At 37.0% G+C, this 23,333-nt stretch overlaps 1 protein-coding gene across 1 annotated transcript in view; it reads left to right on the top strand.

The window, feature by feature from the left end:
• Positions 1–18,467, top strand: part of MBTPS2 (membrane bound transcription factor peptidase, site 2) — a 39,260-nt gene extending 20,793 nt beyond the window's left edge. Inside the window, exons 6-11 of the mRNA XM_080831330.1 lie at positions 3,015–3,133; positions 4,065–4,245; positions 11,921–12,015; positions 12,369–12,564; positions 13,934–14,009; positions 15,544–18,467. Of these exons, the coding sequence (XP_080687456.1) occupies positions 3,015–3,133; positions 4,065–4,245; positions 11,921–12,015; positions 12,369–12,564; positions 13,934–14,009; positions 15,544–15,766 (890 nt within the window). The 3' untranslated portion in view covers positions 15,767–18,467. The remainder of the gene's footprint in view (positions 1–3,014; positions 3,134–4,064; positions 4,246–11,920; positions 12,016–12,368; positions 12,565–13,933; positions 14,010–15,543) is intronic.
• The last annotated feature ends 4,866 nt before the right edge of the window (positions 18,468–23,333 follow it).

The raw sequence follows: 23,333 nt of genomic DNA on the forward strand, positions 1-23,333 counted from the left end.
GTTGGATAAGGATCTGCCTTACTCTCTCACCATCTCTGTCTCTCTCTCTCTCTCTCTCAAATAAAGTCTTAAAAAAAAGGACCAAATTCTTCAATATATACATTCAGGAATAATATATACAAATTAGTAAGAATATATATGTAAACAGGTGAGGGATAGAAATAGTTCTCAACAGAAATACAAATAGTCCTTTAATAAACATGGAAAATGTACAAGCTTAAACAAATCACAACAGATTTTACTTCTAACATAGCAGATGACAAAATCTAACATCATAGCATCCATTGTTACAGGGTAAGGAAACCTATGCCAATTATGAGAACATTAACGCAGACTCATTGGAGATCAATTGTTTTTTAAGATTTTATTTATTGGGGCGTCTGGGTGGCTCAGTGGGTTAAAGCCTCTGCCTTCGGCTCAGGTCATGATCCCAGGGTCCTGGGATCGAGCCCCACATCGGGCTCTCTGCTCAGCAGGGAGCCTGCTTCCCTCTCCCTCTCTGCCTGTCTCTCTGCCTACTTGTGATCTCTGTCAAACAAATAAATAAAATCTTTAAAAAAAAAGATTTTATTTATTAAGAGAGAGAGAGTAAGAGAGCACAAACAGGGAGAAGAGGAAGAAGCAAGCTCTGCACTGACCAGGCAGCCCATTGTGGGGCTTGTTCCCAGGACCCTGGGATTAGGACCTGAGCTGAAGGTGCTCAACTGACTGAGCCACCCAGGCAGCCCTGGAGGTCAATTTCAGTGCACAGTTTTTGACCCAACAATTCCATTTCTGTGTAACTTTCCAAACCCCCACAGATGCATACTTAGATATATAACAATATGAACAAAGCTATTTGTTGCAGCATTGTATGAAAAAGTTAAAACAACCTAAGTGATCATTAGTAGGGAACCTTATAAATAAGTCAGTATGTTTTTTTTTTTAACATGGATTACTCTGTAATGGATATAAGAACTGGGCATTCTGATAAATTAGTAAAATAATGGATATAAAAAAATAAAGTAGGGGCGCCTGGGTGGCTCAGTGGGTTAAAGCCTCTGCCTTCGGGTCGTGGTCTCGGGGTCCTGGGATGGAGCCCCGCGTCGGGCTCTCTGCGCAGCAGGGAGCCTGCTTCCCTTCCTCTCTCTCTCTGCCTGCCTCTGCCTACTTGTGATCTCTGTCAAATAAATAAATAAAATCTTTTTAAAAATTTTATAAAAAAAAAAGAAAGTAGTGGAAAAAAGAAAGAAATGGGCTATATATGAATATGCAGCTGAGGGGAAAGTCCAAAGTACATACGTGGAAAAGCAAAACATAGTTTCCAATAAATAGTTTGATACCATTGGTGAATTTAAAAGATTTCTCTCTGTATAGAATAGAAAAGATTGTTTACCCATTGTGTCCTGGGCTAGAATTACTCTGGATATTTCTGGAATTAAGCAACTTACAACACTCAAAAAAAAAAGTGGAAGAACATCTTAACAGTGTGAATAAGGTACATGAAACATGTCTTAGCCAGTGTTTGACTACTATAATAGCTAAAAATAACAATGGCTTGAACTCTCATAAAACTTACCAAATGTAGGTAGTTCAGCACTGATATGTTAATTCTGTTATTTGGAGGACTTGGGCCCTTTCTATCTTATTAGCTCTACTATTCCCGACACGCAGCTTCTACGTCATGGACTCAGGTTTATCTCCATCATAGCTCCAATGTAGCTATGGTGCTGTCCCCATCACCTCCACTTACATCCTGTTAGCCAAAGTGGCATATGGCCATACTCAGCTTCCTGTGAGTATAGGAAATGACTTTAGGTTACATCTCTGTCGTTATAAAACATTGATTCTCAACCACTGGTGCTGTTACCCTCCTGGAGATGTTTGGAATGTGTGGGGCATAGGGAGCATTCTTTGGTTGCCTCAGTGAGGAGAGACTACTAATGGCATTTAGTGGATGGGAGCCAAAAATGGTAAATATCCTGTAATGCAAGGGACAGACTTGTACAAAGAATTGCGAGGTTCAGAGTGCTGGTAGAGCTCCCACCCTGTCGCATGAGAAATACTATAGAAGAAGGAAAGGCTAGGTATGGAAGAGAAGGATATCTAGTGGATGTGCTAGTGATTGTTTAAGCCCTATCTCCGGAGGGGAGAATGAGGAGCTCTCATATGTAGCATTTGCTGGTTTCTGTGGTATAATTACTCCTGCCTTGGCCAATTTCAAGGTGCCAGCCCAAAGTCCCTGAAGGAGGAATTAGGAAGAGATGTACACAGTCAGCTGTGGTGAGCTGGTAGGACCAGCCTCCAGCACACCACTGAGTTCACCTTAACCTTCTCTGTATTTAAAAAAAAAAAAAGGAAAGAAAGGAAATCTCTGTATATGCGGTACATATGGTTGTAGTCTGTGACATGGTGTAAGTTACTGTGTTTGGATCATCAATAGTATTCTCTATAACAATTTAATTCTTAAAACACTCCCTTTTTCCAAATATCATTTGGATTTCCATAAACCAGCTCAGCAAGAATGTTTTTTAATTTCATCTTTCATTTGAATAGCTTTGAAATTTTTTCAGAGATCACAAGTATGCTTCAGTTAATAATGTATACATTTTCTGAAAAGAGGATGAAGCAAGTAGAATTATTAATTCACTTTATATTAAATTATTATTATTAATTATTTGAATTATAGGAATTAATTATATATAATTATATAATTATTATATGAATTATTAATTCACTTTATATTTTTACATATATATATTAGAATATATAGATTCTACTAATGTTAAATCATATTAGTATATGGTCTTCCTAACGTGGTATTAACATGCTCATTTTATATTTCAGTATCTGAAATGGAAGAGGCCTCTAACTGAACATCTTTCCTTGGTACTAAAGTAGATCTATCTGCTTCACAGCTTCTTCTGATTACTTAACTAATTTATCAGAATGCCCAGGTATTATGAAGTCGCACACCTAGATCATTCCTTTCCCCGGTTGAGCTTATTCTTTTTTTTTTTTTCCTCTCTTTTCAGGTATCTGGCATAATTTCGTCCTTGCACTCCTTGGTATTTTAGCTCTTGTGCTCCTCCCTGTAATTCTCTTGCCATTTTACTACACTGGAGTCGGGGTGCTTATCACGGAAGTTGCTGAGGTAAATAATGAGGATTTTGTGGGGCGTTCATTTACCAGACTTCGTGGTATAACACTTAGCATTTTATGTTAGGAACATATATTCACGTTTTCATATGCAGAATGTTCAGTTTCTCCTGAAGAAATTACTATAATCCTTTTAAGTTGAGCAAAAAGTTTTTTGAAACCCATTAGCTTTTTTAAAATTACTTAAAATTGTGAAACCCATTGGCTTTTTAAAATTACTTAAAATTGTTTCTGTTCTGAGTTATAAAGATAGTACCAAGATTTTCTGCCTGTACTTTGTTTATAAAATGCATCATTTGCCTTTACTGTTTATTTTTATAACTGTGGTTTTGAGTCACATGTCCTTAGTCCTAAGTAAAAAGTTTCAAACCTATGGCCAGAACATTTCATAGGAGTTTAAGTTACTTTCTTCAACTCTTTATTTCACTGCCTTTGGCAGTAATTACTACAATGGCATCAAGTCTTCTATTCAGACCTTTGGAAGAGGAAAATTACCTTTGCAAGTCCCTGGCTTACATATTCATTGTGCTGATGGTATTGTCTGCATATTTGGGAGTGTGTTTAGATAAGGACTTGTCTTATAATTTTATCCACTGAGGGTATACAAGATAATGAAGGCATTCTGATGACTACTTTCAGAAAAAATTTTAATTAGCAGTTTGGGAAAAACTTTTATCATTTTAATCTTGATGGTTGGCAAGTGGGTTTTTTTTCAGTAACGAAAAATTCGGAATCTTGGAAAAGTAGGAAAACTGTTAGGTATTTTGTTAATGTTCCAGGACTATGCATCTTGGATTCAAAGCCGGCTTATTTTTTGCATTAGTGAAAATATTGTACCTAAGTAGCTCAGTGTCTTTATTATTTGGTCAGATTAATCATAGCTTGTCTTCATACGTTATCTGATTTGGTTGTACCCTCTTCCCAAGGACTCACCTGCCGTTGGACCCAGAGGCCTTTTTGTGGGAGACCTTGTCACCCATCTACAGGATTGTCCTGTTACTAATGTACAAGATTGGAATGAATGTCTAGATACCATCGCCTATGAGCCCCAAATTGGTTACTGTATTAGTGCATCAACCTTACAGCAGTTAAGCTTCCCAGTTAGAGGTGTGTATATTTCTTCCGTATAATATAATGCTTCAAGCAACAGTACTTGCCATTCACCAATTCTTAGACCATGTCTGTAGATTTATTTTGTTCTAATTTCTTTAAAGCAAATCAGTAAAGTACTAGTAGGCCCAAACTAGGAAATTTTCTTCTTGGTAAGTTGGGTACTAATATTTATAATTGTTACTGAATTTCTAACTAATTTCATAATATTATATTTGACTTTTAGGACTTTGGTATCTAATTCTTTCTTCATTTAGAAGAACTTGTGTTAAGTCAGCATTCAAGCTCAACCATAACCAATTAACTAAATTCCAGTAATTAAATGCCCCCATGCCGTATGGGTGGTATCACATCCAAAGCTATTTGGGATAGAGTTATTTTATGTGGCAGGCATCTAGAGGAAATCATTTTGGCATCCAGAAATACACTCTGAAGTCAGATCTTTTGTTCTGTGTAGCAAGTGACAAGGTGAAACAAGTTTATTCTCAAAAGCTGCCAGATTTATTTTGAATTCTTTCAGCTCTGAAAAATCAGCCTCCCAAATCTTTATACAAAATCATGGGGCCCGGATTATTGTCAGTGTTGAAAAACACGAATTTTGTTCACAGACTATATTTTTAAGTCAAGAAATACCCTGGATGCTTGTCCACATCTACTCCGGGCTAGGAAATATAAATAATCAAGAACAACTCAAGTACTGTGTGCAAGAATGGCAGAGTAGTAGGAACTGATTTTTAAATATTTTTCAAGTGTAATCTTCCATGTATAATACAATCTTAAGAACTTTTATTACTGTAAAAAGTTGTTAAACATACATAAAAGTCAAGAAAGTAGTATGGGGGTGCCTGGCTGGCTCAATCGAAGGGGCATGCAACTCTTGATCTTGGTCAGGGTTGTAAGTTGGAGCCCCACATTAGGTGTAGAGATTACTTAAATAAATAAAACTTTTAAAAAAGGAAAAGAAAAAAAAGTAGTATAAATGAAACCTCCTGCATCCTTCTCCCAGCTTCAGCAATTATCAGCATTTTGCCAGCTTTTTTTTTAACCTAATTAGCCCACTTTTGAGGGGAGTATTTTAAAGCACATCCCAGGCATCGTATCATTTCCGCCACAAACTTTAGCATGTCTTTAATATATGATGACTTTTTAAACATGACCATAGTACTGTTATTCACACCTAAGAAAATTAACACCAATTTGTAAGAACTAGTTAGCATTCACTTTTTCCTAATTGTTTTTTTCATAGTTGGTTTAGGTTGAATGGTATGCCCTGTAAGTGCCTTTGAACTTGGAACAGTTCCCCTTCTTGGGGGGGATATCATTTAAGAAACAGTCATTTGTTTTGTCAAATTGCCCATATTCTGGATTTGTCTGGCTCTGTGTTATCCTTATGATGTTGTTAATATGTTCAGTTATCTCCCAGATCTCCTATAAATGGTCATTAGGGTTAGAGGCTTGCTTAAATTCTGGATCCATCTTTTGAGGGGGTGAAAATATTTCATAGTTGTTGCTCACTACTTCCTATTGCATCATGTCCGGAGGCACATAGTGTTACACCCTCTGGTAATGTTAACATTGTTCAGTGGGCTAACCTGATTCTTGAAGGTTGAAATATTTATCAATTTTTCTTGTTCTCAAGAACCATTTACCATCTTCCCAAACATTTCAGTGACACAAGGTTGGTTTATGACCTATAATGCATTCTTCTCTGAGAAAAATGATACATTATCTCATACTTCTTAAGTCCTTTATCATTTTCCTCCCAATTTCTTTAAATTTGATATAATTTCTATTGAATTACAAAAGCCAAACTGACACAGTAATCAAGTAAAGCTCTTTCTAGTAAAACTGTTTTATTTAGGATAACTGCATTTCAGATATTTAAGGTATTGTCCTTTTCCTGTCAGACAGAATGGAAATGAAAATCTTCCCTGAAATACTCTGAAGCTCTTATTAACTTTTTGAGTATTTCACTTTTGTGGGTCATATGCTATATTTTGGAGATGTTTGTGTAAAAACCTAAAGCAGTGATTATTCTTTCCACACTAATAAAAAAAAAATCAGTCCCAAAATAATTCTTCAGTATCCATTTTATCTCCTTAGAAGTGACTGTATTAGGATACAGGTTGATTCTACATGATGACTGTGTCTGATAAACCTTTACCTCTATTTAACCATTTTAAAATGGAGTACGTATATTTAGCTAGCTTATAGGAATCTTAATGACTGTAAATGTAACTTTAAATAAATACCAGATTAATTTTTAATGGCAGACTTGACCACTGGGGCTGTGGACATTTTTAAGAAAGCTATGGATTAATAGTATTTTACATGTATCTAGATACGGTTTTTTATCCTTCATTATAAACATTGGGGAAACATACAGCTAAATATGGTAATACAAAGTGGCCAGTAATCCAAAAGTGATGATTTGTGTTCATTTTGGAGTAGAATTTAGTATACATAATTAAAATTCTAGGAATTTACACCACTGCAGAAAAATAAAGCCACCTTAGAAAGATCTGACCCTGGAAGTGCACGTAAGCTGTCCCAACCAGTCATATCTGGCCACTTACCTCTTACGGTATATTATTAAATTTTTTTAAATATAATCAAGCAGACTGGATGTTCAAAGTATTAACAAGTAGATTTCTGTCAAGTTAGAAAAATGTAGTTAATCTACCTTATGATTTAAATTCTGTAGACCTACTTTTTCTTCTGTTAATCCTTTCCTTTTTTCTCTTTCCTGAAAGCATTGTCTTGAGTAAGAAAGGCTATACAAAACAAGTCCACCATTTGAAGTACATTTTCAGGATCATGAGATTGAAAACTAAAGGCGACTGGGTGGCTCAGTTGCTTCATAAGTGGCTGCCTTCAGCTCACATTATGATCCCAGGGTCTTGGGATCAAGTTCCACATCGGGCTCCTTACTCAGTGGGGGAGCCTGCTTCTTCCTGTCCCTCTGCCCCTCCCCCTGCTTGTGTGCTCGCGCGCTCTCTCTCTCTCTCTGTGTCAAATAAATAAATAAAATCTTTTTTAAAAAACAGCAACTGCTCCCTAAAATGAAGCTTTGAGCTCAGATTCAGACAGCCCCCTTGAATAGCCTGCATTCCTATTCAGAGGAGGCAAGAGTATATCCCTGTAATTGCCTGACAATGAGAATATTGTCCTGTCCTACATATCCTTACCTCAAGTGAGAAAAGACCCTTCCCCACCTGGTTTAAGATAATAAGAGGAAAATTTCAGAAAGACTTTCCATATATTTTGAGTACCTAGATTGTTTTTATGCCTGAATCTTCTTTAATGTTTGGAGTAAAGTATCTGTTTTTCCATTGTGAACATCAAGTTATGATCCAAAGGTTTTTTTGCTATCCTAAACTGAAGAGATAATGTGTGTGTGTGCATGTGTCTGTATGTGTATGTTTATAATTTTTTAACTACTGGTTACTAGGTGATGCTGATAAAAATTCTACTGTGGAACTAAGAATAAATAACTAGGCTTGCCTCCTATGTTGGAGCCCTAACTACATTTATATATTTAATGTAAGAAAATTGTTCAGTTCATTTTAGTAATATAGAAAGTAGTAGGGACTATGAACTGTAGATTGAAAAAGTCTCTTCTTTCCTGTCTTATTCTAAAATTAACCTCTGATAGGGTACCTGCCTGGCTCAGCCAGTGGAGCGTGCAACTCTCAATCTCAGGGTTGTTAAGTTTGAGCCCCACATTAGGTGTAGAGATTACTTTTTTAAAAATTTTTAAAAATAAAATAAGCCTCTGGTCTAGACTAGTCTTTAGAGGCTAGACTATGTCAACAACTGTGTTGAGGCCCAGTTTAGGGTATATTTAGAGTATGCAGATTCTCCCTGTAGTAGAATTCTGCCACTGATCTGTTCTTGAATTACCTAATTGTCTCCCAGACTGAGGAGATTTAAGGGACAATTGTAATCATCTAGAGTTAAATTCAACCTATGAATGCCTCCGGGGCCTCTCATTGCAGTCTTGAATTCTCCTTCTAAAGTAGAATTAGATTGGCCTCTCATCCTTAATAAAACTATGTACACTAATGTGAAAATTGTCTGTGGCATCCCTATCTTATAGGTTAAGAAATGAGTTACAAAAATTGGCTTAGCAACTTGTCCTTAAATGTGACCCAGTAGAAAAGATTATAAAATAGTTTTTAAAACTACAACTTCTTTTAATGGATAAACAGAAATATCAAATTTACTTCTCAAATCACAACAAAATATTTAACTCTTTATTGGAAAATTACGTTTGTCAGGATGGCCACAGCCATGGATTTGTTTTGGTTAGAGTAATCACCATAGGAAAAAGTCATAACATAGAGGTTGCAGATTGGTGATAGCCCAGAGGCCAAAGCCAACCTCAACAGATACATTTGGTTTGGCCTGTGTAGTGTTTTTTTAATATGAATATTAATTAGATGCCAATGATTAAAATTCAAGAGGTTTCAGATTTCTTTTGGAATAAAATAGATGATCTGTGAAATCAGGGCCCCAGGTTGAGTAGCCTAGCTGCTAACCCCTTAAACAGGATGTATATTTCCTACTTCATCACAGTCCCAACACTTCCTATTTTTTCCAAACATTATGCACTTCATTAATTTGCTTCCTGGTTGGCCCCTTTAAGCATTTGTGTTACCAGACATGCTGTATCAAAAGTGATATCAGATTCTTGACTTTCAATTCTGTGTTGCATACATTCCCCCAAGAAAAGTTAGTGACCAAGCATCAGATGTAAATTTTGTAAATAATTACTAAAACAAAGGCAAATGGCATAGAACATCATTTATGTAGTCAATGTATATTGAGTTATGTACCTTCTGTAAGATTGAGAAACTTTTTTCTCAAGGAGCTCAATCTAGTCAAGGATATAGACCATGTGATAGGGATTAAGGAGTGTACTTGTGATGAGCACTGGGTGATGTATGGAAGTGTTGAATCACTATATTATACCTGAAACGAATATTACACTGTATGTTAACCAATTGGAATTTAAATAAAAACTTTTTTAAAAAAGAAGCAGACCATAGCCACATGATTGCAGTACAAGGTTAACTGTGGGTAATGACAGGAATTGGTGGAGTTATGGGAATTGGTGGCAGTCAGTCTTGACTGAGAAGAGGAGGGCAGATTTCGTAGCAGCAGCCCTTGAGTTGGGCCTCAGCAGTGAGTTTAATTTCAGGAGGCCAAGATAGAAATGAACCTCGTAACCATAGACTAGAAAGTGGTCAGGGAACTGCTGGTAATTTGGTTCAGCAAGTTAATGGTATGAGATAAGATGATAAAAGAAGTCTCTAGTCTCTCTATTTTAGTCTATGGAATTTAGCATTATTTGGGAGCAGTGCAATCTTTGGAAGTTTTGGATTAGAGGAGTTATAGTCTCATAGTTCTACATTGGAAGGTTAATCTGAAGCATTCGGTATGTAGGAAAGGCTTGCATGTGTTGGCTAGCTGGTGAGCAAACAAGACTTACTAGGATTCTTCAAATGGGCCACATGAGAGGAAATAGAATCTATACTCAAATGGGAATATATAGGGAGAAAAATAATAAGGAGGTTAAAATTGGTGGGACTTGGCAACTAATCAGAGAGAACATTGAAATTGTAGCCTGAATTGGTAAAAAACAAAAAATCCTAAACAACTTTTTACCTTATACTTTACAGTTAGGGCTGATGAATGATTACAGGCACAGGTTTGTCTGTGCCATTAGATAGTCACAGTTTGCGTTCATATTTCAAAGACAACTCATCATCCAAAATTTAAATACCTATTCAATTATGCTAAGAAAACAAATCAAAACTACCCACACAGCCAAGCAATGCAGAGGAGAAACTGATTTGTCAGCTAGTTTTTGTCATCTCTGTTTTGTTCTTCGTTTTATGTTGGCCAAGGAGAGATGGTGACAGTCTAACCAATACAAGATGTCTTTTTTCCTTTCTTTTTTAAGTAGGCTCCCCACTGGGTGTGGAGCCCAGTGCAGGGCTGAACTCTCGCCCCTAGATCAAGACCTGAGCCGAGATCAGGTGTCAGACACTTAATGGACTGAGTCACCCAGGCACCCCTCAAATAACCTAGTTTTTTTTAAAACTCTTTTGGGGTGTCTGGCTGGCTCAGTAGTAGAGCATCTGACTCTTGAGCTCAGGGTCAGGAGTTCAAGCCAACCGTTGGGTGTAGAGATCACTTAAATAAATAAAACTTTAAAAAAAAAACCCTTAAAAGTAAACAACAACTGATGGCAAAAATAGAAAATCCTTAAAAAATCACATTGCATATCAACTAAGATTTTCATGCCAGTGCTCCTGAAGACACTCTTGTAATAGAAAAACTTCCTGTGGACTGGAAAAATGTACTTTTTTTTTTTTTGGTAGTTCTGTGGTAACTTTGCTCTTGAGTCAGTCTTCCTCAGCACATCTGAGTATGGTAGTGCGAATATAAAATTCTAAGTTTAATTGGTCCCTGCTGCACATCAGTGTACGCTTTACAAGTTTGATATGCTGAATACAGGAAACCTTCCAAAATATATACATGGAAATAATTTTTTATCCCACCTGTATCAATGACTTAGTTTTCTTATTCTGTCCTAGATACAAGTGAGGCAGTCTAGCAAAGAACTTTTAAAAATAAATGAATAATGGGAATAAATAGTTGCCCTGTTTCCATTGTCTTCCAAAAATGGTAACTGGATTACTGGTAGGCGGTCAAATATTGCACATCTCTGGGGTCAAATTGGGCTGCCCTGATTCTTTGAGGAAAGCCCCAAGGTAAGCATGGAGGTAAGATAGATATTTGCAATAATAGGGATTTTAGGGATAAGAGCCTCTTAGGCATCCTCTCGCCCATTCTGCTAACACTACAATGCAGGAACTCAGTAGTAATCCTAGATCAGTAGCATTATAGCTGCTAATAGTGGCTCATTAAATATTTGTGCTTGACCTGCTGGAGTTATTGCAAAAACTGCTGAGACCCTGGAACTCCAGCTTTATTTGTAGGTGTTTATGTGAGGACAGGTAATCTAGGGTAAGTACTGCTTCTTTCTTTTAAAATTAATTTATTTGACAGAGAGAGAGATCACAACTAGGCAGAGAGGCAGGCAGAGAGAGAGGGGAGGCAGGCTCCCCGCTGAGCAGAGAGCCGCATGCGGGGCTCCATCCCAGGACCCTGAGATCATGACCTGAGCTGAAGGCAGAGGCTTAACCCACTGAGCCACCCAGGCGCCCCTATAGTACTGCTTCTTGATTCCAAACTGGACGCATCTCTTTTTGTAATATCATGTCCTTTTTTGTACCATAAAGTCACTGCAGCAAGTAGCCTGTCAAACTGAACCCTCAATCATACAATTGTTTCCAAATTCATGTGCATTTTACTTACATTTTTTGTCTTGAAAGCAAAATTTTTATTACAAATGTACTTCTGGGGGCGCCTGGGTGGATCAGTCACTAAGCGTCTGCCTTCAGCTCAGGCCATGATTCCAGGGTCCTGGGATCGAGCCCCGCGTCGGGCTCCCTGCCCACAGGAAGCCTGCTTCTCCCTCTCCCACTCCCACTGCTTGTGTTCCCTCTCTTGCTGTGTCTCTCTCTGTCAAATAAATAAGTAAAAAAAATTTTTTAATGTACTTCTGTATAACAGATTCTAAAAAATTATTTCTCTTCAGCATACAAACGGCTAGATGGTTCGACGGAATGCTGTAACAATCACAGCCTCACAGATGTGTGCTTTTCCTACAGAAATAACTTTAATAAGCGTTTGGTGAGTTGTCCCTTGCTTGTCTGATACAGTCTTTACAAAATAATCATATCGATCTAAAATGGAATCTCTGAAAACTTTTCCCTTTTGCTTCGTGTTGTTTTATTAACATTTCTACATTTCACTTGTCACATTTCAACTGGGACTCTTCAGCAATTTACAGGTGTGATACCTTATTTGGCCAAAGTGGAATATTTGAATCTATTTTATAGTAGGTGCACATAAATGGCATTTCTTCTCTGTGAATTTGTTCCTTATATTCTCTGTGACATAAAAGACATTAAATACCTGTAACTTTCTTGTTTTCTTGTTAGTAAATTATTTTTAGTATTGACTAATTAATATTTTGTTCATAGCACACATGCTTACCTGCCCGGAAAGCAGTTGAAGCCACGCAAGTTTGTAGAACCAATAAAGATTGTAAAAAAAGTTCAAGTTCAAGTTTCTGTATAATACCTTCTTTGGAAACTCATACTCGCTTAATAAAAGTGAAACATCCACCTCAAATTGATATGTTGTATGTAGGCCATCCACTGCACCTTCACTACACAGGTGAGTGTTTATTGTGGTCGACCCCCAAAATCATTACGATGGTATATATTCTCCATGGCAGAAACTCAGTACAAATCCTATGTTAATTTTAATTATTATAAATGTGACCACTTTTCAAAGTCTTATTGACTTGTTCTTAAGCGTTGTATGAAATTTACCATTAGGAAAATAATCTGAATTTATGAAGCAAGATGGAGCTGATTTCCACGTCTGCCTATAGAGAGTAAATGTATTTTCTTTTCACCACCATTTATTCCCAAGTCACATAGGTGCTCTCTCAGATGTTCTCTGAGAGTTTATTACATCTCTCCGAACTCCCAAAACAGTGGCAAGAGCAACATATCCCAGAGAATCCAGGAGTCATCATGTTAAGACTATAATTTGTGTATAACACATGAATTTTATATGAATATAATTTTCAAAACTGGGCCAGCATAATTGTTTCAACAGTGGCTACATGATTGGACTAAATAGATAGCTTCTCCATATGGCTGAAGATCATATGGTCCAACTCATTTTGTTGTTTTTTTATAATAATTGTATTGAAATATAATTCACATACCGTATATTTGACCCTTTTAAGGTATACAGTTGAAGAGTTTTTAATATATTCAGAGTTGTGTCACCATCACCACAATCTACATCACCCCAAAAAGAAACCCCATATCCATTAAGCAGTCAATTCTCATTTCTCCCCAACCCCGCCCCTCACCTCTTGGCAACCACTAATCTACTTTCTATAAGTTTGCCTGTTCTGCACATTTCATATAAGTAGAATATTTTGTGACTGACTTCTCTCACTTAGTATAATGTATTTAAGGTTCATCCATGGTGTAGCAGGCATCAGTATGCCCTTCCTTTTTATGGCCAAATATTCCATTCTGTGGACATACCACATTCTCTTTATTCATTCCTCAGTTGGTGAACATGTAGGTTTTATGTTACTCTTTAAAACGCTCTCCCATTGCTTCATAGTCATATTCTGAGTTACAACCTGGGTCATTCTTCTTTTTAATTGATAGTTAGAATTAATGTGATTTTAAGGTTATACCTCTTTGAAGGATAAGGACTCTTGATAAATTCTGGCATAGTTTTTAAGTCAGTTTCTGTATTTGGTAGTCATACTTGGTATACAGTCAAATATAAGTACACACTGGGACATGAATTTCTATATTCCACTATATTTATTAGGTGTTCTAGAATAATTATTTTATATGTGGGGCATATAGGCTGCCTGCATATGTCTGGGAAGGGCTTTCTCAACCAATTTAATAGGCTAGCCTAATTTTTGGCCATATGGAAAAATGTTTATAATACTGCTACTTACCTGTATGAACAATATTCATTATTCCTTATTTTTCTTTTTTAGTGAGCATCACCAGTTTCATCCCACGTTTCAACTTTCTAAGCATAGATCTGCCTGTGGTTGTGGAGACATTTGTTAAGTATCCTTTCTGGTGTGAAGAATGTTTTTAAAAGTGTTACTTGGAACATGATCAGGCTTACCTTGAATAGAGCATGCACACACCTTGTAATATCGATTGATTGCTAACAACTAAAAAGGAGACTTTAAAGTTGAAAAAGATCAAATTGTAACTAGGAGGGAAGAAGTCATAAGAGAGAGATAGATCAGGGAAGGAGAAAAGTTAAGATATGGAAGAAAAGGAAGAACCCAGACTATAAGTTGAGAGTTGAGAGTTGAATTTACTGATCTAAGACCCCTTAGTAAGTTTATAAAGATTGAAAGCTTCAATTTCTACCACGGTGATGAATTCTGCCCTGTCTGAGCCTGTTAACTCTGACTAAATGGAGGAATGAGTAAGGGAGATCGAACTGGTTGCCGCTATTAAAATAGCAATTCAGAGGACGATATCTTGTGTTCTTCAGCACATTTTGTTTGAATATAAAACTTGATTTCTAAATTCATCATTATGAAGAATCTGAACAAACCTAGCAGTTTGTAAGGGTTCTTTATTTTTGTCACTTTTTTTAAACTTTCTAGATTTTAAGTTTATATCTAAGTATGGATCTTTTTTTTTCACTTCCATTATAGTTAACATTACAGTGTTACATCAGTTTCATGTGCACAATACATATTTTTGTCGCTTTTAAATCATCTTCATTTCTTTCCTCAATAATTTGCAGAAATGTGAAAGGGAAAACAAATGAGCAGTTACTAGAAAATACGTACAATCAAGATTGTACCTTGTAGATTGCACCTTTGTCTCAGAGATTTATGATAGACATAACCTTATAGATGATAATAAAATAGTTATGTTATAGTTATATTTACTCTATCACCTCATAGATAATATTAAAATAGAGTTAAAGGGGCCAAAATCTTTATGTTTCCTAAGATAAGTTAGTATTTTGTAAGGATTGAAAAGTGATTTTCCCTTATTTCTAATTGCTTCCACATTTCTTTCCCTCCTTGTGTCATTAGAAGATTACAAAGACTCAGTCTTCCTCTGGGTTTGCTATAGATTGCATTAGTTTGCACATGATTGGCCTTTATTTTTCTAGTCAAGGTTTTTGAGCTTTAAAATAATATAAATAATTTGTTTGAAATAGTAGAGATCTGGATTGCCTGGGTGGCTGTCAGTTGAGCAGCCAGCTCTTGGTTTTGGCTCAAGTCATTGTGTCAGGGTTGTGGGATTGAACCCCTCATGGGGCTCCTTGCTCAGTGAGAAGTCTGCTTCAGGATTCTCTCTCTCTCCCCATCTGCCCCTCCCCCTTGCTCACCCACGTTCTCTCTCTCTCTCTCTCTCTCTCTCTCAAATAAATCTTTTAAAAAATAAATAAGTAAATACCAGGATCTAAGAAGGAATATCCTGTACTAGTGGGCAGAAATTTAAAGATTAAAGGAGGGAAGTCAAGTATAATCTCAAATGTAGTCCTAGTAAAATATCTTCTTCTGATTACTAAATATGTGTTTTCCACTCAGACTTCACAGTCGGCTCCTTAACTTGTTTTAACCAGGTACCTGATTTCTCTCTCAGGAGCTCTGGCTATTGTTAATGCAGTGCCCTGCTTTGCCTTGGATGGTCAGTGGATTTTAAACTCGTTCTTAGATGCTACCCTTACCTCAGTGATTGGAGACAATGATATCAAAGATCTGATAGGATTTTTCATCTTGCTTGGTGGTAGTGTACTTCTAGCTGCCAACGTGACCCTGGGACTCTGGATGGTTACAGCACGGTAATGTTTGCACTCATCTTGCAGAATGATACTTTATATGAAAGAGAAAGCATTTCCTTAAAATTACATTTTAACCAACAACTTTAAGCTCCTCCTGTATCAGAATATCCAAACTCTGGAATGGGGGATAAACAGAAGAAATGAAAGGCATAGTCCCTGACCACATCCTACTTTTAAAGACTGAACTTAACAAATTTCAGATGCTTGTGAAACAATTTCTAAACAAGTGAAAATTCATATTAAACCATTCTGTGTGACTACATATCATACTGCAGTAGTGTAAAGGAGAAGAGAATTGGGTGGAATTAATTGGGGCAAACTTTCTGAAAAAGCATCATTAACCCAGATTTGAAGAAGACCAGACTCTGGCCAAGTGGAAGGGTGAGCATTTTCTTGGCCTATATCTCTTGTCTTTTTTCTTAGTTTGAAAAGTATTTTAAGATTTATTGATATATTATTTTGTACTCTGACAATTGAGGTCTGATTACAATTAATAAAATTCTATAAAAGCATCTGCTGACATGAAAGGGAAAATCTTTGTTAAATGATACCAAATAAGTGAACAAAGTAGGAAGTAGGGCTTACAATGACACATGCTTTGCCCTACAAGAGTTGCCTCTTTGATAATGTGTCCCCGTACGTACCCTCATAAAGCAGCACTGTGTTCTGACATTCAGAGTGAGCTACAAGAAGTATCTTCCACTTGCAGCATGTGAGCTGAGGAAGTTAAAGTTGAGCGTCAGAACTGAGCCTGGTCTTCTAACAGATCACGAGACAGATCTGCTGCAGTCCTGGTTACCATTCTCCGCAAAGCTTTGAAGCTCAGAACCCTTTCAGGGTAGACGTTTTCTCTTGTGCTGCTGGGGTTATCTGGGGCCTAGGTCCTGGGTTCCTGCCTTCAAGGAGCAACTACCTTAAGCTCTCAACCATACTCTGTCCTCACCAGCAGCTTTCATGTTTTTCTGTATTGACTGTAAACACCCAGTCCTTGCTTTCCATCTTTCTCCTAAGCTACCTCTATGGGTCCACGGAAGACTTGGTAGTACAGTGAGAATGGCTACACATGAGTACAGATGTGGATTTGCCAGAGCCTGGGAACTGACTCTGGAGCCCAAAAGAGCCCTGAGTAGTTCAAGGTCTTTTGGACTAGAGCTGGAACCCTGGAAAACCCAGGAAGTCAACAGGCCACTGTGAAGCTCTTGGTCTTCTAAGTGTGAGCGTACTGTTCTTTGTTGAAAAATACGTGCTTCCTTCATACACTCAAGAACATTAACAACTGTGTACCCAACTTTTTCACCAAGTGAGGCATTCCATGGGGTTCACCTTTTTCTGATTATTGAGCTGCTCTTCAGCAATAAACGTTTTTAATTCTTAAGAAGTTCTTTAGACTGTATTGCAAGTTTGCCTGCCTTCTTAAATAGAAATTATTTATTGAGTATACTGTTAAGATTTTATTAATGACTTGTCATCAGTTATTACCACTACTAAAATCATACAAGTTATTCTTTTATCCCAGGAAAAAGGTGGTTGTTGTATTCTTAGGTAGATAGTCATTCAGGATCAAAATCTGTTAGCAGAGAGCTCAGACCTGTTTAGATAGTAGAACTTGGAGAATACCATGAAATACTTGCATAATTAATTTGATAACATGAACTATGCAGTTTACTAATGAACATGTTGTATATGTGCAGGTCAGTTTTTTAAAACAGAAAAAATTTTAGTAGAGGAAATCTTACCCATTAATTTCTTTTTCTGGGTAGGGAAAAAAAACAACAGCAACAACCAAACACCTCACTTTCTTGTAGCATTTGAACATCTTGGTCTCTTGCTCTATAGGGTCGGGATTTGAGAACCACTCTTATTAGGATAATGAGCAGATCAGTTGCATTTGCACAGAAATGGCCTCATCGTGTAAGAAAGGAAATATTATCTGTTGCCTCTTCAGCTTGATTATCGGCACCTCTAGAGCAAGGACCATGCCATACTCGGCTTTGCATCCCTGGCACAGTGCATGAGACATCATAAATACTTAATAAATGTGGTCGAGTGAATGATGAATACTGGTATTTATGGATTAGAAAAGCATGTTTCTATTTAAGTAAGCTATGAATAGTATTATTGAATATTTACTGTAAATATATGTTAACAACAAAATAACCTGGAAGGTCTTTGTGTCCCTAGTATATCATCATCTTTATGAAAATAACCCATTTTGGTTAATGTAGAGCAATTAGAAAAAATGAATTACTTTGAGGATTTGAAAAAAATGTGCTTTCTGTGTTATCACGTCGTTCAACAGTACTTTATTTTCAGTGTTCTACTCTACATTGTTTACATTTTCCACAGTTTTTAAAATCACCTACAGTGTGTAAAGAACGTATGCTTTTCATCTCAGTTTGAAAAGACATGCGTTTAAACTTGATCTTTTGATAATCGTTCTTATAGGGTCATTGTCATCTATTCTAACAGCAAATTTTAAACAAGCACTTCATGGATACATGGCTCTCCGTCATCAGTTTGTCCTGTGGTATTTATTGAATGTCCACATACTAATTAATGGTGCACAGGTATTTTTTTCTACAGATCTTTCTTTCAACCATGCTGTAATTCATTCTTAGTATTCAAGTTGAAGATACCATAGCCACTGGCATTTGATGTTTAGCAATAAAAGAATAAATGTGTACCAGCACTCTGTGTTTTATCATATCTATGTGTTGTCTTTTTTTTTTTAAGTGTTCTTTTCTACCAAACGTGTTCCTTTACATACAGTGTGATCTTCGTTGTTTTTAAATTCTTGTTTCTAAAAGCAACCTTCAGTTTCCACTCAAGCAGTCCTTACATGAAAGTTGTTGCAGGCCGCAGAAAGAAGTCTTAAAAAAGAAAAAAAGATTGTATTTATCTGAGAGAAAAAGATAGCGAGAGAGAGCATAAGTGGGGAGAGGAAGAAGCAGATTCCCAGCCAAGGAAGGAGCCTGATGTGGGACTCAATCCTAAGACCCTGGAATCGTGATCTGAGCCGAAGGTGGACGCTTAGCTAACTGAGCCACCCAGGCACCTGAAAGAAGTCTTTTTTAAATGAGATTCCTGTGCTCCCACTACTGTTTTGGAGGACTGTCACGTTTCCTTTCAGTAGTGTCCAACAGAAGTCTTCTCTATTTCTTAGGAATTCATGGAAAAGTATTTCAACTCTGACATTTGGTTCATCTTGAACTCTTGCTCTAGCACTCCCTCCCTTGACCACAGTGCCAGCCTCAATCTCTCTCTCCCTCTCTTTCTCTCTCTCCCCCTCTGCACTCTCTCTCACTTTCTCTCTCTACACCCCCCCGCACACACACATGGGCACATATTCTCTTTCTAGATTACCTAAAGGCCAGATAAAATAGGCTGGAAATTTAGCCCAAATCCTGATTGGCTGGCATCATTCCACTCCTCCTTTTTGCCTCTGATCCCATTCTGCTACAATTAAGAGCCACAAGACTAGGTGACTGATTATCTAAACCACTTTTTTTAGCAGCTTAAGATAGAATTAAATACTATAAAATTTACCTGTTTAATATGTACAATTCACTGGGTAAACTACTTTTCTTTCAATGACTACTCAAAAAACAATAGTATACATAGGCTTTAGTATAAACTAACTTTTAAGCAAATGAACATGTGATAAAACACTGGGAAGTAAGAAAATGTTTCATTTATTTCACAGCTTTTAACTCGCAAGTGGTTTTCAATACTAGAATAGAGTTTAACTAAATCACTTTTAAGGTTAAGCATGTAAAGGGGTACCTGGCTGGCTCAGTCAGTAGAGCATGCAGCTTTTGATCTCAGAGTTGTGAGTTCAAGTCCCATGTTGGGTGTAGAGATTACTTAATAAAGCATGTGAAGGTGCCTTGGGTGGCTCAGTCGGTTAAGCATCCGACTCCTGATTTTGACTCAGGTCATGACTCAAGGCTGTGAGATTGAACCCCGTGTCAGGCTCTGTGCTCGGTGTGGAGCTTGCTTAAGATTCTATCTCCCTCTCCCTCTGCCCTTCCCCCTGCTAAAAAAAAAGATAAAGCATGTGGATATATTTTCTTTGAGACAATACAGTTTTTTTTTTAAAGATTTTTTTTAATTTGACAGATCACAAGTAGGCAGAGAGGCAGGCGGGGGTGGGCGGGGAGTCAGGCTCCCTGCTGAGCAGAGAGCCCAATGTGGGGCTCCATCCGAGGACCCTGAGACCATGACCTGGGCCGGAGGCAGAGGCTTAACCCACTGAGCCACCCAGGCACCCTGAGATAATACACCTTTTTAATCAGCATATTTGCAAGCTCCTCTTGGTGTTTTGGCCATACCTTAGTTTTATTTAGCTGAAGATTGATGGATATTCAATAATCATCCCTTCTTATTAACTGATCATTTCTCAGATTTTTCTACTGATGTGCTCTTGACACTCTTCAGAAGAGAGAAAAACACAGAAAGATCTGAGAGTAGAACCCTGTAATTGGCTGTCCATCCTACAAAACTGAAGTCTTGCTTTATCTTAAGTTTATGTAAATTTTGCACTCAGTCTAGTATCTAAAACCAGTTCTCTTAAAGATACGAAACTCTAAGCTGTGAAAGAATTAGATGCTAAGAATATTAATATTTTTCCATGTCTAAAACACATTGATACAAGTAGTTTATAACAGCTGATCCATAGACTAGTGACAGTCTATGATGGTGTTTTTGTCCATCTCTAGTGAAATGAGAAAAATATGTTAAATCTAATTACAAAATAAGGCAAATATATTTTTGTTGTTATAAGGTGTCTGCTACCCTTTATCAAGGAGTTCTCCTTTATTTAGATTATGGAAACACATACTTAAATTAACTTAGCACTTCTAGATTGCTCTGCAGAATGTCTAACTGACCCTCATTAGCAAGGCATGAGGGTTCCATGTTTCCCCATGCCCTTACCTCCACCCGAATTGTCTGACTTTCATGTTCTCACAGATGTGTTGTGTGCAAAATGTATTTACTTTTAGTTGGCATTTCTCGATTAATAAAGTTGGGCATCCATATACTTGTTTAGCCACTTAGATTTTTCATTTTGCCAGCTGCTTATTGATATCCTTTGCCGGGCTGTCCATTGAGTTTACTAAATTTTTCTTACTGATCCATAAGAATTTTTTGTATATTCTAGATTAGGAGTCAACAAACTGCAGCCTGCAAGCCAAATCCTGCTCACCACCTAGTTTTGTAAATAAGGATTTCTTAAAACATAACCCCAGTCAGGAGCACCTGGGTGGCTCAGTCGGTTGAGCCTCTGACTCTTGACTTTGGCTCAGGCCATTATCTTGGGGTCTTGGGATTCAAGCCCCTCTTCAGTCTCTGCACTCAATGGGGAGTTTGCTGGAGATTCTGTCTCTCCCTCTGCCCTTCCCCCTGCTCGCTTGCTCTCTCTTTCTCTCTCTCTGAAATAAAATCAATATTTTTTTAAAAAAAAAACACAGCTACATTCATTCATTTATATATTGTGTATGGCTCTGTTCATGCTACAACAGCAGAGTTGAGCAGTTCCAACAAAGACCATATGACCTCCAAAGCCTAAAATATTTACTATCTGTTTATAGAACAGACCATGTTCTAGATATCAATCTCTTGTCCATATTAGATGTTGCAAATAATTTTTCCATCTGTCACCCATTTATAAGTTTTATTCATGAGGTTTTGTTGCTGAACAAGTTTATCTTTAGTTTGATACAGTAAAGTCCATTAATTTTTTGAGTCCTGTCCTGTCCCAAAGTCACAGTAATATTCTACAATTTCTTCTATTTACTTTAGAGTTGTACTTTCACAATGAGACTTTGATTTCTACAATATATGGTGTGAGGTAGGAAATCCAGGTTCCAGGTTTATTTTTCTATGTAGCATGAACTATTTTTAAAAATAGATATAACAGTATTTTCCTTTTTAAGATTATTAAAGCAGTTTACATGAAGTTCTTAACATGGTGCCTGGAATGTTCACGATATTATATACTTAAATTACTTATTTTCATAATGCAGAATTATGACATAAATTTGCCTTGACATCCCTGATCACACAGTGTCAGATCCTGCCTCCTTTTGATATTCCTCCTTGGCTTCCACTGCCTTTGGGCTCGCTCTTGTTGTCCAGATGTCTTCCAGTTCTTGACCCTTTTATATATTTCTTCCTCCAATCAAAATGAACCCAAAATCGTAATACTTAAGGTGTTAGCTAAAGATTTTGCTCACTGAAACAATTCAAAATGACCTTTGTGGGTATGTGTACTGATAGTAACTTAGGCATTTAAATCTGCTCTTACCCAAACATTTTAACTCAGAAGGATGCACTGTGATGAACCAATATGAGAGAGAATTTGGGGTAGAATGGATTTTGAGGACTACATCAGATTATAGAAAGTTGTCTACTCTGTGCACAGTTTAGGATATTGTATTTCAAAATCAGCTATTTTTTCACATGTTCATTTTATTTTGCATTAATTAATTAGAAAAGAGGCTAAGCTTTCTTTTTTAATGTGTGTTCTTATGTAGGTTTTTAAATCAACATCATTTGTCCCTATTGCCCTGCAGTAACATCACCTTCTTACTGCTTTTCATTACTCAGGACTCATATTTGTTGCAAGGGTTTACAAATATATTTGACCATACCTTACCTTCCTTTATAGGTCCCTGACTTTAATACTTTATTCCTACCATGGTTTTCTTCCCTTTCAGTCACTTTGTTTCCCTCCTTTAATGGCTTCTAATTTTCTTTCTAGGCTGTATGTATCACCAGAAATCTACAATGAGAAGTGGGTAGCACTTAGCAATTTACAGAATGTTCACTTCTCCAGTCCAGGGCATCCCCTTTTTTGTTACAGAAATACCTGGGAAAAAGAAGTTGATAATCAGGAATTTGCTTGGAGAGTATAGAATTGGAACAGAAGAAGAGAGATAATGTGATTCCTTTGGCCTTTATAGAAAAACTATTTTCTTACTAAAAAAGAAATACACACTTGTTATAGAAAACATCTTAAAGTCAGGACGCCTGGGTGGCTCAGTTGGTTAAGTGGCTGCCTTCGGCTCAGGTCATGATCCCAGCGTCCTGGGATGGAGTCCCACATCGGGCTCCTTGCTCCGCAGGGAGCCTGCTTCTCCCTCTGCCACTCTGTCTGCCTGTGCTCTTGCGCTCGCTCTCTCTCTCTCTCTCTCTCTGACAAATAAATAAATAAATAAAATCTTAAAAAAAAAACATCTTAAAGTAAATTGTAATAGGAAAAATAGGATTATATTATAGATTAACTGGTAAACTGCTTTTTAAACTTTATCATGTATTATAAACAATTTTCAATGTTATTAATACTCTAGTGTTATTTAAACGGATATATAATATTGCAGCACTGAATGTACCATAATTTTTCTTTTTTTTGTTTTTAAAGTAAGGTCTACGCCCATCCTGGGGCTTAAACTCACAACCCTGAGATCAAGAGTCACATGCTCTACCAACTGAGCCAGCCAGGCACCCCTGAATATGGCATAATTAACCAACCCCTATTATTTCCAGTTTTGCAGTGTTATAAACAAAGC

Source organism: Martes martes (genome assembly GCF_963455335.1).
Source record: "Martes martes genome assembly, chromosome: X".
Lineage (NCBI taxonomy): Eukaryota > Metazoa > Chordata > Mammalia > Carnivora > Mustelidae > Martes > Martes martes.